At 33.6% G+C, this 14,111-nt stretch overlaps 2 protein-coding genes across 13 annotated transcripts; both read right to left on the bottom strand.

The window, feature by feature from the left end:
• Positions 1-650: 650 nt before the first annotated feature.
• LOC139876275 (glutathione S-transferase T3-like) lies at positions 651-2,473 on the bottom strand. Its single transcript, XM_071863575.1, has 2 exons — positions 2,142-2,473; positions 651-1,448 (listed from the first exon to the last, which is right to left on the bottom strand). The coding sequence occupies exon 2, from the start codon at positions 1,416-1,418 to the stop codon at positions 795-797; it is 624 nt and encodes a 207-aa protein (XP_071719676.1). The 5' UTR covers positions 1,419-1,448; positions 2,142-2,473; the 3' UTR covers positions 651-794.
• A 390-nt stretch (positions 2,474-2,863) lies between these two features.
• Positions 2,864-13,374, bottom strand: LOC139877410 (uncharacterized). Of its 12 annotated transcripts, XM_071864833.1 has the most exons (13): positions 13,219-13,374; positions 12,277-12,369; positions 12,085-12,182; positions 11,638-11,719; positions 8,286-8,397; positions 5,557-8,189; positions 5,387-5,481; positions 5,084-5,187; positions 4,789-4,889; positions 4,540-4,643; positions 3,995-4,432; positions 3,551-3,679; positions 2,864-3,188 (listed from the first exon to the last, which is right to left on the bottom strand). In XM_071864833.1, the coding sequence occupies exons 6-13, from the start codon at positions 5,797-5,799 to the stop codon at positions 3,038-3,040; spliced, it is 1,365 nt and encodes a 454-aa protein (XP_071720934.1). In that variant the 5' UTR covers positions 5,800-8,189; positions 8,286-8,397; positions 11,638-11,719; positions 12,085-12,182; positions 12,277-12,369; positions 13,219-13,374; the 3' UTR covers positions 2,864-3,037. The 12 variants fall into 12 exon arrangements, with proteins under 12 accessions (XP_071720934.1, XP_071720932.1, XP_071720931.1 ...); XM_071864831.1 differs by adding an exon at positions 10,334-10,442 and having other exon boundaries at positions 11,638-12,369; XM_071864830.1 differs by having other exon boundaries at positions 11,638-12,182.
• Positions 13,375-14,111: the final 737 nt, after the last annotated feature.

The following is a 14,111-nucleotide window of genomic DNA, read 5'->3' as shown; positions in this document are numbered from 1 at the left end:
GATTTTTTCTTAATAAAAGAATTTAGTCTAATAATGACATCATTATTATAGGATTTTAATAGAAACTACAGTTAACGTATTAACAATCCAATACAGTTTATCCGGTTGAGGGTGGCGGAGCACCTCCTAGCCACCTTATTAGAACCGTTAATGAACACAACTAGAACTTTTGGGGCCATGATTGTTTTTTTGTATGGTAAGACCATAGATAATGGTGACTGTGACGTGGAGTGGTAGAGTTGCACTTTTTGGAGAAAAACTGTGACTGGACCATGACATTTTGGGGGGAGTTGTAATGGGGGGCTTTTGTCTTGGTAAGACTGTGACGTGGCATTTCTTATTTGTTTTTTTTGTTTTGTTTTTTTTTTTGTATTTCTTTATTTTGTTTAGTAAATTTTAATATATAAAAACAAGTTAATTAAACAAAAAATAACATAAATTAAATAAAAAAACATACATTAAAAACAGTCTAGGAATTAATTAAAAAAAATGTACAAATAAACATGAAAAAAACCGTCCGTCATTCGTTATTCAAACATTGAAATACTTAAAAAAAACTACTCGTCGTCGTCGGTGTTGTTGTCATCTTCCTCGTTCTCTTCGTCGGACGAAATCTGCACGATCTTTCTAAATTTAGTACGAACCCAGTTTTTTAGCTTTTGAACGGTCTTTTTATCCTTCTTTTTCAACCCGTGCATATCCGTTTTAAGAATTTGAATCCCTTGCGCGGCTTGTTGTAAGTAAGCCGCATTTCGAAAAGCCTCGAGTGATGTACTTTTGTCCTCCTCTTTTTTTTACGAATATTTGGAGGACTTGGAAGAATTTGTTGAACGTGATGCCGTGACCGCATCGGATGAAACGGATCGTCTCGCGGCCTTTTTTGCCTTTTCTCTACCTTGAGGCCTTTGCAAATGATCGGAACCAAACAACTCTTTTTCAATCGGCCTCGAGTCGGAAAGATCAACATGAAAACTATCATCAAAACCTTCTTCAACATCGTTATCATCATCATCATCATCGTCGTCGCCCTCGTCCTCTCCCCCGAAAGGCGGTGGTGCATACCATTTTGGATGTTGTTTCAAAACATCCCACGCTTGAACCATATTAAAATCTTTCAACTTTTCTCTTTTATAAATAAGCAACGCTTTTTTCATGGTCCCTTCATCATTTTGACCACTACGCCAATTGCGTTTCACATCCTCGTAAAAACCATTAAAATCCTTACACGCCCGATTAACATTACGCCATTTACTCGTCAATTGATCATCCCCACGATACCAACCACGTTCATTGTTGTTAAACTTCTCATAAATCGTATTCCACAACGTACTTATTTTTTGAGAGTTTCCCTTTTTTGAATCTTCGGACGAGTCAATCCAACAAGTGGCTAACCACGCTTCTTCTTCGGGATCCCACATTTTTCTTATATATTTCCTTTTTCGATACACCTACGTACATTACAATTATACCAACAAATTACACATTTATAATCTAAAATTATAATCTACATTATTATCAAAAACTTGTAATCTACAATTATAATCAAAAAACGCATCTTGTAATCTACTTTTATAATCAAAACATAACTTCTAATCATAATCCACATACAAAAACCTATAATCATATTGTAATCTACAATTATAATCAAAACATAACTTATAATCATAATCAACATACAAAAACTAATAATCAACAATTAAACCATCAATTATAATCAAAAACACAACTTATAATCAACATATATAATCATCAAATTTTCTACAATTTACAATCAAAAACACAACTTATAATCATAATCAACATACACAAACTAATAATCATAATCAACATACAAAAACTATATAATCATCTAATTATCTACAATTATAATCAAAACACAACTTATAATCATAATCAACACAACTTATAATCAACATATATAATCATCTAATTTTCTACAATTTACAATCAAAAACACAACTTATAATCATAATCAACATACACAAACTAATAATCATCTAGTAATCTACAATTATATCCTAACAAAGCAACATCAATTAAACCATCAATAATTAGGAAAAAATATCAAAAAATCGAAAAAAAACATGAAAAAATTCGAAAAAAACATGAAAAAATTCGAAAAAAATAGGAAAAAATCATACCCCCAATTTTTTTCTTATGGCTTCTTTTCTTTCTATTAGGCGTGTCGGGTGCTTGGGATTGCGATTGTTGTTGTTGAGATTGTCTTTGAGGTTGTGATTGTTGTTGCAACATGTGTTGATATTGATTTTGTTGTTGAGCTTGCATAGCTTGTTGATGCAACATGTGTTGTAAGTTGAAATTTTGAAGTTGAAATTGTTGTTGTTGCATAAGTTGTTGTTGTTGCACCTCGTTCAATCGTTGACCCGGAAAGTAATTACTAAAGTTGGGATATGGTTGAGCATTAGGGTTTGATAAAGATGCACCAAAGTTAGGCATAGAAGATGCCCCGTGATTGAGTAAATGCGTAAACGAATTCGGCAATTCGTTTTCGTTTTCAATAGGGAATTGGTTGGAGTTTGCGTTGTTGTTGTTTGCCATTTGAAGATGATTTTAGGGTTAGGGTTTATGTTAATTTGGAAGAAAGGGGGAAGAATATTGGAGAAGATGAAGAAAGAATGAGTAAAAATAAGATAAAAAAGAAAAAAAAAACTCGCCATCTGCTTTTGGAGACTCTAACGTCCGGATTTGACCATCCAATCAGCAAATGACACGTCCCCAAACGCCAAAAGTGCTACAGCGTTTTTACCAGACAAACGCCCACAAACGCTGCGTTCCGGGCGTTTGTGGGCGGTTTTGGGTGAGAAACGCTAGCGTTATCTGTGGTCTAAAATTATTGTGACAATGCAAATACACAATGACATTAGTGCAAACCTGCTCTTAAGTTACTGAATTACAGAGTACTAATTTTGTTATTAGAGATATTGATTCTGAAATGTGATATAGAAAAAGACTAGGATAATAACATCCTATCTTCTGGTGAATTTCGCATGATCGAGGTTTGATTGGTTGACCCATCCTATAAATGTCTTATACTTGTATCATTTTGCGAACTCCTTTTCATGTTGAGGTTCCTACATCGTCTGAAAATGGTGTCGTACAATTGGCTAGTTTCCATCGCGATGCACAAAACAAAATGAGCATGATAAGCTTCGACCATTTCGCAATACCTGCAAATAACAAACATTATCCATAAACAATATGTTTTGTGCTCGTAACAGTTACATGAAAAAAGGTGACATGATAGCAACTAAATATAACTTTGACCGAATAAATTCAACTTTGAGAGACTAAATCTGACTTTTGACCCGACTTTGACCGATTAAATATCATCCCAAAACAATAGGTTAGGAACTCGTAAGAATTACATGAAAAAGGTGTCATGCTTATAGAGACTAAATCTGACTTCGACTGACTAAATATGACCGGCTATATGTGACTGCTGACCGATTTTGATATTTGTACTTGCATTTTGACCAACGTTGACCCATTATATGACAATTGCCCCATTAGATGGTTTGTGATTACATACCATACACCTGGTTGATGTTGAAATCGAGAACCATTTGCAACGAAATAATGAGGGTGCTCATTAGGTAGACGTGGATGTGTCATGGATATCGTATTGAGTTGACTATCGTTATCCCACCAATCTTCATCCCTAATCATCAAAGTTCAAAAATGATTAATTGTTTTGTGATAAATGATGATATTATATTATTATTACCCTCTACACTAAAACAAGAAATGAAATGAACAGTACCCGTACTAAAAAAAGAAATAAAATGGACAGTACCCGGCCGCTGACGTCATGTTGACGTCAGCTATTTTGTCATTTTCCTTTTTTTTTTTTTTTCTAAAAACTTTTACCTCTCGTCGCAACCCGCAGGCTTCATAACTCATTATAAGCGAATTCCCAAAACTACAAAACTTCATATACTACTATTAGTTGCTTAAAAGTTCTATATTGACTCACCTATATTTATCGTACGGAGGCTGAACGTGTGAAGGGTAGCGCCATTTACAGGTCCACGAGGCTTGAAGATCATACCACATGTTACCATTTCGCAATCTTTTGGGTACTACTTTGCCTTCAACTAATTTTGTAATTTTAGATGCATAACTAAAATAGTATGTATCTTGGAACGTGTTGATCTTGCTATTAATTTCAGTTGATCCTTGAATTGTAATATTCGGGATCACCCAATCGCTTGAAGCAAAAGGGCCCGTGTTGCCTAACAAGCAATCAATCAAGCCCGAAAAACCAACGTTCTTTCTAGATACATTGAAGTGATCAAACCCGAAATTGTAGTATCGTTTGAGCCAAGGAATATCAAGCCAATCATATATTATCACTGCGAAACAAAGCAACCCGAGTGGACTTGTGGTTTTCACAAATCTCCAATCGTCTGGTCTGAAACATAAAGTTGGCCATTGTTATAATGTGATGATGGCCCTGTTTTAGAGTAACGAAGATAAATCGAAAACTGAAAAAGAAATGTTAATGAAAAAGAATTATACTTTGCTCCATATATGTAAGCTATAGTGCTTCCATTAAGTGCTCCTGATACTGAGGTTATACTTGATATCCATTTTGCACTTGTATTATCATACCCCTTAAAAGCCTGAAAATATTATTAAATTTTCATAAAGATCGAATCTTTTTCAATGATACAATAAACCTTATTGGCAATGAAAACTTTCTGGAATAAATGATTTATTTTCCATGAACTTTAACGTGATCGAGTGGCTTATATTGATATGATAAACCTTATCGGCAAGCATTTGCTGCAACATACGAATAACTTGAGCTCCGGCTGAATGGCCAACTAAATGAATCGGGTTGTCTTCATTCCATTCTGGATAATTTCCTAATGACATGATACGAGTAGCTTAATTAAGTATATTAACACATGATTAGCTGTATGGAAATAGCACTAATCATAGCATTCCTTTTTCTCTACTACTTGCAAGAACTGATGTAGCAATAATGTTTAATCAAGGATAAGTTTAAATAACTCTGTAGAAATAGTTGAATTTGTCAGTATAATGTTATATTTATCACCTTGTTCGTATACATATCCGAATTGTGAATGCCCATTAGCCTTGCTATGTTCTTCACCATAATCAACTTGTCCGCCTTTTAGGTAATAAAACAATTGACGTGCCCTGAAAACACTTGCTATCTCAATCAAAACTTGTTTAAAAATGGTAATTAATGAGATTATTCAGTTGGTTAATCATAACTTAGCATAATCTAAATTCGGACTATCGATCATATATATAACATTTTAGCAGTTTGTTCATATGAACTAAACGAAAATATGGCCCACAGATATAAGAAAGATGGAAATCACAAAACGAAAACCTGTCGTAAAGGCTGGTTAAAGAACCAAGGTCCGGACTAAAAATCCTTCTATGTGTGTTTTCAATTCCTCCAAAGTATGGTATACCGCCCATTTTCTACACACATACAAACAACGTTTAAAGGGTAATCGTGCATTACGTGTGGTTATAAATACATAGATACATATATACCCCTTCACCAAATCCAAAAACGCCATGAACCAAAACGATTGGAGCCACATCACTTGTGGCTGATTCTCGTTCATTTCTGGACATGATACTTTTCTCTTTAGGACTTGAGAAAATAATGTATGTCACAGCTTTACAAAACATGTAAACGTTGAATAGCAGTGCAGTCACAACAATAATCAAGTGCAATGTTACTTGAAGGATTTCGTATAGGATACAAGTGACACGTCGAAATTGATCCAACATTTTAATCGAAAGTATGATCAATAACACAAGAAACAAGGAGAGGTTCTCTTATAGGGGTTGGATTTTAAACAATTTGTTGCGGACTTGTTAGATTTCTTTTGTTCTTATTTTTATTTGTATGTAGTTGTCATAAATGAGAATTAAATTTGGGTAGCTACTTTGGTTTCACATTCAGCTCTTCAAAAGCTATATACTTTACATAATGTTTCAACTTGGTATAAATGGTTGAAAGGTAACTAAAACTCATTTGTTAGAGAACAGTCCTGTTTTCAGTTACAATAAACAACCAGAAAATAAATTCTAGCCATCCCATAGTGACTAGAACATTGAACAAGATACACAAGCAGTCCATTTGAATCCTTCATTAGTATTTGTAGTGCAATTTCATATTCACATAACCTAATCCAAATGCACCCATTTGTTGACTTTAGTGTATACTGTATGTTCAAAAAGGGTTTGTTTGGCTTTATAAGCAGAATCAAAGAATAGAAACTTAAATGATACATTATTAATGCACATTAACAATTTGTCATTTAGACATCACCATTATACTTTTCGCAAGATGCAACTTATTCTATAGGCCTCTTCTTATTTAGAAGTTTTTTTTCTATCATTTAGACATCACCATTATACATTTCACAAGATACGACAATACAAAAGGTCAAATGAAAAATGATTTATTGATGCACATCAACATTTTGTCATTTTGATATATCAAAAATCAGAAGCAGCAGCAAAGAAGAATGTACTTCTTATACAAATGCACCACAACAAAACAAACATCATACATATGCCTACAAGTTATGCAAAGCAACATCAAAATGCACACTAGAATATTTTCATAAACCAAAAAAGGAGCATTAAAATTGGACGAAAACATCAAAAGTAACGCGACGTGCCTAGTAAATAGCCTATGATTTTTGTCCTTCCTCTGCAGTAGCTTCAAAAGTCTCGCCTGCAACGAGTTCTGGGTCGTTATTGTTGGGAGTGCGAATCGAGTTAAACGAGGAATCAAAAACGAAAGGTTGAGTTGTTGCTGCTGCTCTTAATTTCGCGATCGCGAGATGACTGCCTCTATGGAAGCCACGATCACGAAGTGTAGTTCAACAAAGCTCGCATGTGAGAAATTGTGACTCGCGACTGGAGAGAGGCCTCGACATACTTCTCGCGAACGCGAGAATTTGTGAAGAAAGAGACTCGCGATCGCGAGTTTGGGTTTGACGGGAGGAAGTCTCCAGTTAGGGTCGAGTTGCGAATGGGAGTACTCTTGATATCGTGGGTACCGGTGATCTCGTGGTTAGACACTTGAATTATGCTTGGAACTTGAGGAATGTGAGATTCGTCCTAAAGCTCAAGAGTCGGTTGATTTCGGTTGGGCAATTGGATGACGATAATTGTCATGTCTTATTTGGAGATCAAAAGTGGGTAGAGTTTAAAGGAGATTATGTGGTTGCTCGCGGTACAAAAGGGGAACCGTGTATATGGTTGATGTTCCTTCTAAGGAGTTGCTAGATGATTTTGTGGGTGTTAAAAATCCTAGCATGCTACTGCTTTCCGGTATTGTTGAGGGATCTTGTTTGAGTGGGAACTCAAGTGGAGTCGAAACAAGTGGAGATTCGGGTCGAATTTGGGTACACTAGAGTCTTCGTTACTTCGGATAGATCTCCAATGGCAACTTTGTTGCGGGCGACCGCGGTTGATGAAGTCAAGGTTGGAGAACCCGGATCATGGTCAAGGTTGGAGATTTTCTTAAGAGTCACAGAATCCGGCCGCTAACGTCATGCTCACGTCAGCATTGCGTCGGCTATTTTGTCATTTTCCTAAAAAAAAAATTAAAAAATATTTACATCCCGCCGCAACCTGCGGGCTTCCTAACTCATTATAAGCGAAATCCCAAAAATAAAAAAGTTCATATACTACTAGTTGTTGTTTTGAAGTTCGATATTGACTCACCTATATTTACCGTACGGAGGCTGAACGTGTGAAGGGTAGCGCCATTTACAGGTCCACAAAGCTTGAAGATCATACCACATGTTACCATTCTGTAATCTTTTGAGTATTACTTTGCCTTCAACTAATTATGTAATTTTAGATGCATAACTAAAGTAGTATGTATCTCGGAACGTGTTGATTTCACTATTAATTTGAGTTGACCCTTAATTGTGATAATCGGGATCACCCAATCGCTTGAAGCAAAAGGGCCTGTGTTTCCTAATAAGCAATCAATCAAACCCGAAAAACTTACGTTCTTTCTATACATATGAAAGTGATCTAACCCGAAATTGTAGTATCGTTTTAACCAAAGAATATCAAGCCAATCGTATATTATTACTGCGAAACAGAGCAACCCGAGTGGACTTGTGGTTTTCACACATCTCCAATCATCTCGTCTGAAACATAAAGTTAGCCATTATTATAATGTGATGATGGCCATGTTTTAGAGTAATGATGATCAAAAAAGAAATGTTTATGAAAAATAATTATACTTTGTCCCATATATGTAACTATGTAAGCTATAGTGCTTCCATTAAGTGCTCCTGATACTGAGGTTATACTTGCTATCCATTTTGCACTTGTATTGTCATACCCCTTGAAAGCCTGAAAAATATTATTCAGTTTTCATAAAGATTGACTCTTTTTCAGTGGTACGGATTTAAGAGGTACGTTTATGCTCAAATATATGTAGGTTGGGTAGCTACTTTGGTTTCACATTCAGCTCTTCAAAAGCTATATACTTTACATAATGTTCCAACTTGGTATAAATGGCTGAAATGTAACTAAAACTCATTTGTTAGATAACAGTCCTATTTTCAGTTACCTAGTAACTAGAACATTGAACAAGTTACAAAGCAGTCCATTTGAAGCCGTAGTTTATTTGGAGTGCAATTTCATGGTCACATATCCTAATCCAAATGCACCCATCTTTTGACTGTAGTGTATATGTTCAAGAAGGGTTTGTTTGGCTTATAGTAAGCAGAGTTACAGAATAGAAACTTGAATGATACTATCATTCTTGTTTTAGATGTTTTTTTTTACAAACAAACAAACAAACTAAAAAAAAAAAAAAAAAAAAAAAAAATAATAATAATAAAAAATAAATAAATTTGTCCTTTAGGCCTCTTCTTATTTCAAAGCTATACCTTTTTTCGATGTCATTTAGAAGCCAGGCATCACCACTACACATTTCACAAGATAACCCAATACGGAAATTCAAATGAAATATGATTTCATAATACAAATTAGCATTTTGATATTTCAAAAATCAGCAGCAGCAAAGAAGAATGTATTTATTATACAAGGCTCATTTTGGGTATACCCCCACTAGCACGTCAACTCAATGTCATATTTGAAACCTCTTTTTAATTTATTAGGTTATTAGTTTATTTATTTATTAATTACTTAATTAGAATTACTCCCTATAATTTACTCCGTATCCTTTAAAATTGTTAAAAATAATTTATACGGAGTACAAGTTTTTGCATTTGTGTCAACTAATTTATACAAAGCCGTAACCCGTAAAATAGTATGAATTTAAATAAAAAAATGACTTTTCTAATGACAACTACTACAATAAATTTGCTAATTACCCACGCATAAATTTACACACTTTTAAAAAATATATATGTTTTTGTTAAATTACTCACACTTGTAAATGTGTAAATGTATTATATAGTTTTACACACTTTTAAAAGTAACAAATTTACTCACATTTTTAAATGTGATTTAATTTGTGTTTGTACACACTGATAAGTGTGAACAAACTTTTCCTACAATTTTATGTGTGAAAATTGAATAACATTCAACATTTATAAATTTTATATGCTATAGAATTTAGGGTTGTCATTAGAAAATTTTTTAAATAAAGTTTTCTATTAAAACATTAGGAATTTGACAAAAAAAAACTCACACTTATTTGAATAATTTATGTGTTACAGAATTTAGAGTTGTCATTAGAATATTTCTGAATAATTTATATAGAAGGATGCATTTTTCTAAACAGGTTAAAATTCTTATAAAGAATGTGTAAAATTTTACAAAAAAAGTACGAGTATTTATCACAAAATATGGATTTTGTAAAAAAAAAAATATTTTTCTAATAAAATGTATGGACTTTTATAAAAAAAAAAATAATATGGATTTTGCTAACTTTTTGTCTACCAATTTGAGGTAAAAAAAACAAAAAACAGATAAAAGGAACAAGAACAAATTAATGAGCTGTTTGTATAAAATTTAATATAAATATTAGGTAGTTAAATATTAAATGGGGGTGATCGGTGATGTGATTTGTTGCAGGTAGTGTAGAAGGGTGACAGGGGAGTGTGTTTATTAACACCCTTATACAAATGCACCACAACAAAACAAACATTATGCATATGCCTACAATTTATGCAAAAGAACGTCAAAATGCACACTAGAATATTTGTTTACACAAAAAAGAAGCATCGAAATGGATGAAAATATCAAATGTAACGCAATGTGCCTAGCAAAAAACCCTATGATTTTTGTTATTTTGCAGCAGTTTCAAAAGTCTCGCCTGTAACGAGTTCCAGGACTTCTCATCATCATCCTCATGCAGCCCCTTCATCTGTACCCGGGTGCCTGCTTCTAGAAATGGTTGGCTAACTTTCTCAAATCATCCGGTCCTGAATAACACAACCCGTTACCAAGGTTTAAAAAAACGGAAACGTGCCTCGAGGCGTTTTCCCTTTGTGAGGCGAGGCGTATGCCTCGAGGCGAACCGAGGCGTACGTTCGAGGCGGAGTTAAAAATATACATAAAAAATTATTAGATATATATAATCGATAATATATAATTAACAGGGACTGTTATCATCATTTTATTAAAGTTTCCAAGGGTGTATATATAGTTTTTTCTTATTATTAAAATTTAGTAAAACTTTAGGGGCTGTAATTGAAATTTGTTAAAAGAAAAATAAATTAAAATATTTATATATATAAAGATATACGATGTGGATTAGATCAGATCTTTGTTTCTTTTCAATTTTTCTTTTTCTGTTTCCTGAACATCTATAATCTACGCTGCCGCTTCTCTTCTAATGAATCATCAAGATTACCAGGTCTAAACAAACATCACGTTTTACCAGATCTAAGCTTCATCTACCTCTTCTTCTCATTCACGGATTCAACAAACTAAGTCTTCACCTACCTCTTCACCTAATTTAGCCGCCACAATTTTCCCGCTATTTTTTCTAAGGGGCGTACGTTTTTTCTAAAAAATTGAGGCGTACGATTTTCAGTGTGAGGCGCAAGTGTGAGGCGTCCGTTTTTATTCAGCAATGAGGCGTTCGTTTCGAAACGGTGAATTGCAATTTCGTAGTGAGGCACGCCTCGAGGCGTATGAGGCGTACGTTTTTTTAAACTATGCCCGTTACCCATATTAATCATTAAAAGTCCAAAATCTAATGTGACATGAATAGAAAACTGTAAGCTTCGGACGTCAAACTTGGTCAAAACTCAGTCAAAATCAGGATTACTTGAAAAATTGGTCGATACTCGGGATTACGAAAGAGATTAATCAAAGTCAAACTTGATCAACATCCGAGTATTCCCTGAGTTGTCAAGTACTCCATACTCCATAGGAAGTACCAATCGAGTACACCTTAAGTAGGGATTTTTGTAACCTTGTACCCAAGTGTGATACGAATACATTAAAGGTGGCGGTTATGACTCATTTAACCCACATTGTTGTTTTAAAAAAGTTAAATGGTTCAAACGCTTAAAAAGTCATACGATGTATCTTTAATGCATAAAACCTTCAAAATAACTTTATTCAAAAGACATAATAAGATAAATAAAATAATATAATTTGAGAATTTACCTATTACAATGAATCGCATCAAACTTAATTTGCCCAAAAGAGCATCTTCCAATGTCCAATTTTAGGATCTTAACATAGCTACCTGCAATGCCAAGAATCAATCGGCAACAAGTACATCGTACCACCTTGACCTTGACATTGACCATGACCTTGCATATATATGTTATTCTTATTCTACAGGTACCATAACCACACTTTCACCCACCATTAAAATTATCCTATTATCAAACAAATATCTCAATGGCAAACGCTAACCCTAAGGTTTACTTTGGAATCACTATCAGTGATAACGTATGAAAGACATATCGTAATAGAGCTTTTCAAAGACAAAGCACTGAACACAGTTGAAAACTTCTTGTTACTATGCACCGGCGAAAAGGGAGAATGTAATAAAGTGTTACATTATGAAGGATCAAAAATTCATCGAATGGTTAAAGGTTACATAACCTTGACGGGAAAGGTGGAGAATCAACTTAAAGCCACCCATTCAAAAATGAAGAAACCAATTTCAAACACGGCCGTGCAGGTTTACCATCGATGTTCAACTATGGTCCAAATACAAATGAATCACAATTTGTAATTAAAATTATATATATATAACCCATTTTAAATATTTTAAAGTTCATGAGCACGTCATACTAATAGATCTTGTGATTGAATGATGTTGAATCAAACGCCATTGAAGGTTTTCTTTATAAATCTTGATATACCTCATCGATTGTATTTGGTAGACTGCAAATGTAAAGTATATTAGATCTGTAACAGATGTAACTTTCATAACTTTTTACTTGTTTGTTTAAATAACAAAAAAATAAAATTAGATGGTCAAAATTAGAGCTTGTGGCCTGTTTTGTTATATTTTGCTAAAGTCATTTGTTGTTGAAGAAAAAACAAATAATTGATTTATGTGTTCAAAGTAAGGCGCTGAGTTTCATAATAGTATAACTGTAGCCAAAAAAATCAAGTAATCTACAACTAACATGTAGGTTCTATTAATCGATAGCAATAATTGATCTACATCTAGTTAAAAAGAAATTAAGCAATAGCCAAATTAATATAGCAAAGAATAGGAGACATATACATAGTGAAGCTCTAAAGTTTGTACGATTGACTAAATTCAAACAAGTATCAAGACTACAAAAAGAATCTAGCAACTAAAACACAAACAGCACCCCATGAAATTGATACAAACGGGCTATTAATACATAATGAAAGTATGAAACTGTACAATCGGAATTACCTACATAAATATTTGATGAGTGGTGGAAAATTTTAGATACTTAGTTTAAAACCTATACATAGCAAATAGTTATACATTATAAATTAAATATAAGTATAAATTAATAACATACTAAAGTCAATCTAAACTGATTAGCCCAACATAATCATATAAACAACACTTTCAACTAACAAAGTCGAAGAAAGAATTATCAACATTTGATACATAGCAGAAACGATTACCAAGACTGTTAAAAAATCATCTAACGACAAAACATGCATAGAAAGCTAAAACGAAAACAGATCGACACTATTTCAATATAATTAATAATTAATAACGAACAACTGAAGAATCAAACTAACCTTAACGAGGTATTTAGCAGACGAGCTTTCAAGATTATATGGTGAAAAATGAACAATGGGAACTGCGGTGTGTTAAGAGGAGATTAGGGTTTTCTACGAATTCAGATCTAAGACGTACAGATGTTTATTTAGGGTTTCAGTTGAGTTTGAAACAAAACAATATGAAAAGAGTTAAAAGTGAAAAGAGAGGGTTTGGTGTAAGGGCACCTCTATTTTGCCATACACCACTAAATAAATTTTTTGGACATTTTTACCCTTCCTTTTGTTCACCACCAACTCCCCTTAACTTCTCAAAGGAAAGATAAAACTGTCTAAATAATTATTTTGGTGGTGTATGGTAAAAACAAGGTGGTGTACGGATCAACTCCCTTGGTGTAATACGGAGTAATATGCAATACTACCATCATAAACTGACCAATAGAAAACGCAATATCTAACTACATGGATAACAATCTGACGGCCACATTATTTCTAATCCGACCGTCCACATTCATCTCTCAAAAAACACAAACTTTCACCGTCATATATTTTATTTTTAAATCTATCAATGTAATACTCCGTATGTAATACTCCGTATTTCCGTATTACGTTATTCGTTTTTAAAAGATTTACGGAGAGTATATACTCGTTTTACGACTCGTTCTCATTGCAAAAAAAAGTTACTATTTGATAATGCTAGTATTTAGAACAACCCGACTTTTTTATTTATATTTTATTAACGACTGTTAAGAATTTAACGGAACTTAAATTTACAAAATGAGATAAGCACATCTTGAATCCTCCTAAGGGTTACATTGGCGTGTATACCCAATTGTTTACCGAGTGTAACGTTAGGGTTCCTTTTTCTTCTTTCCTTCTCAGTGTTTTAGACTACTTTAAAGTGAATATTTCTA

Source organism: Rutidosis leptorrhynchoides, chromosome 11, assembly GCF_046630445.1.
Source record: "Rutidosis leptorrhynchoides isolate AG116_Rl617_1_P2 chromosome 11, CSIRO_AGI_Rlap_v1, whole genome shotgun sequence".
NCBI lineage: Eukaryota > Viridiplantae > Streptophyta > Magnoliopsida > Asterales > Asteraceae > Rutidosis > Rutidosis leptorrhynchoides.
Note: the sequence above shows the minus strand (reverse complement) of the source record. Positions and strands in the feature narration are given on the sequence as shown.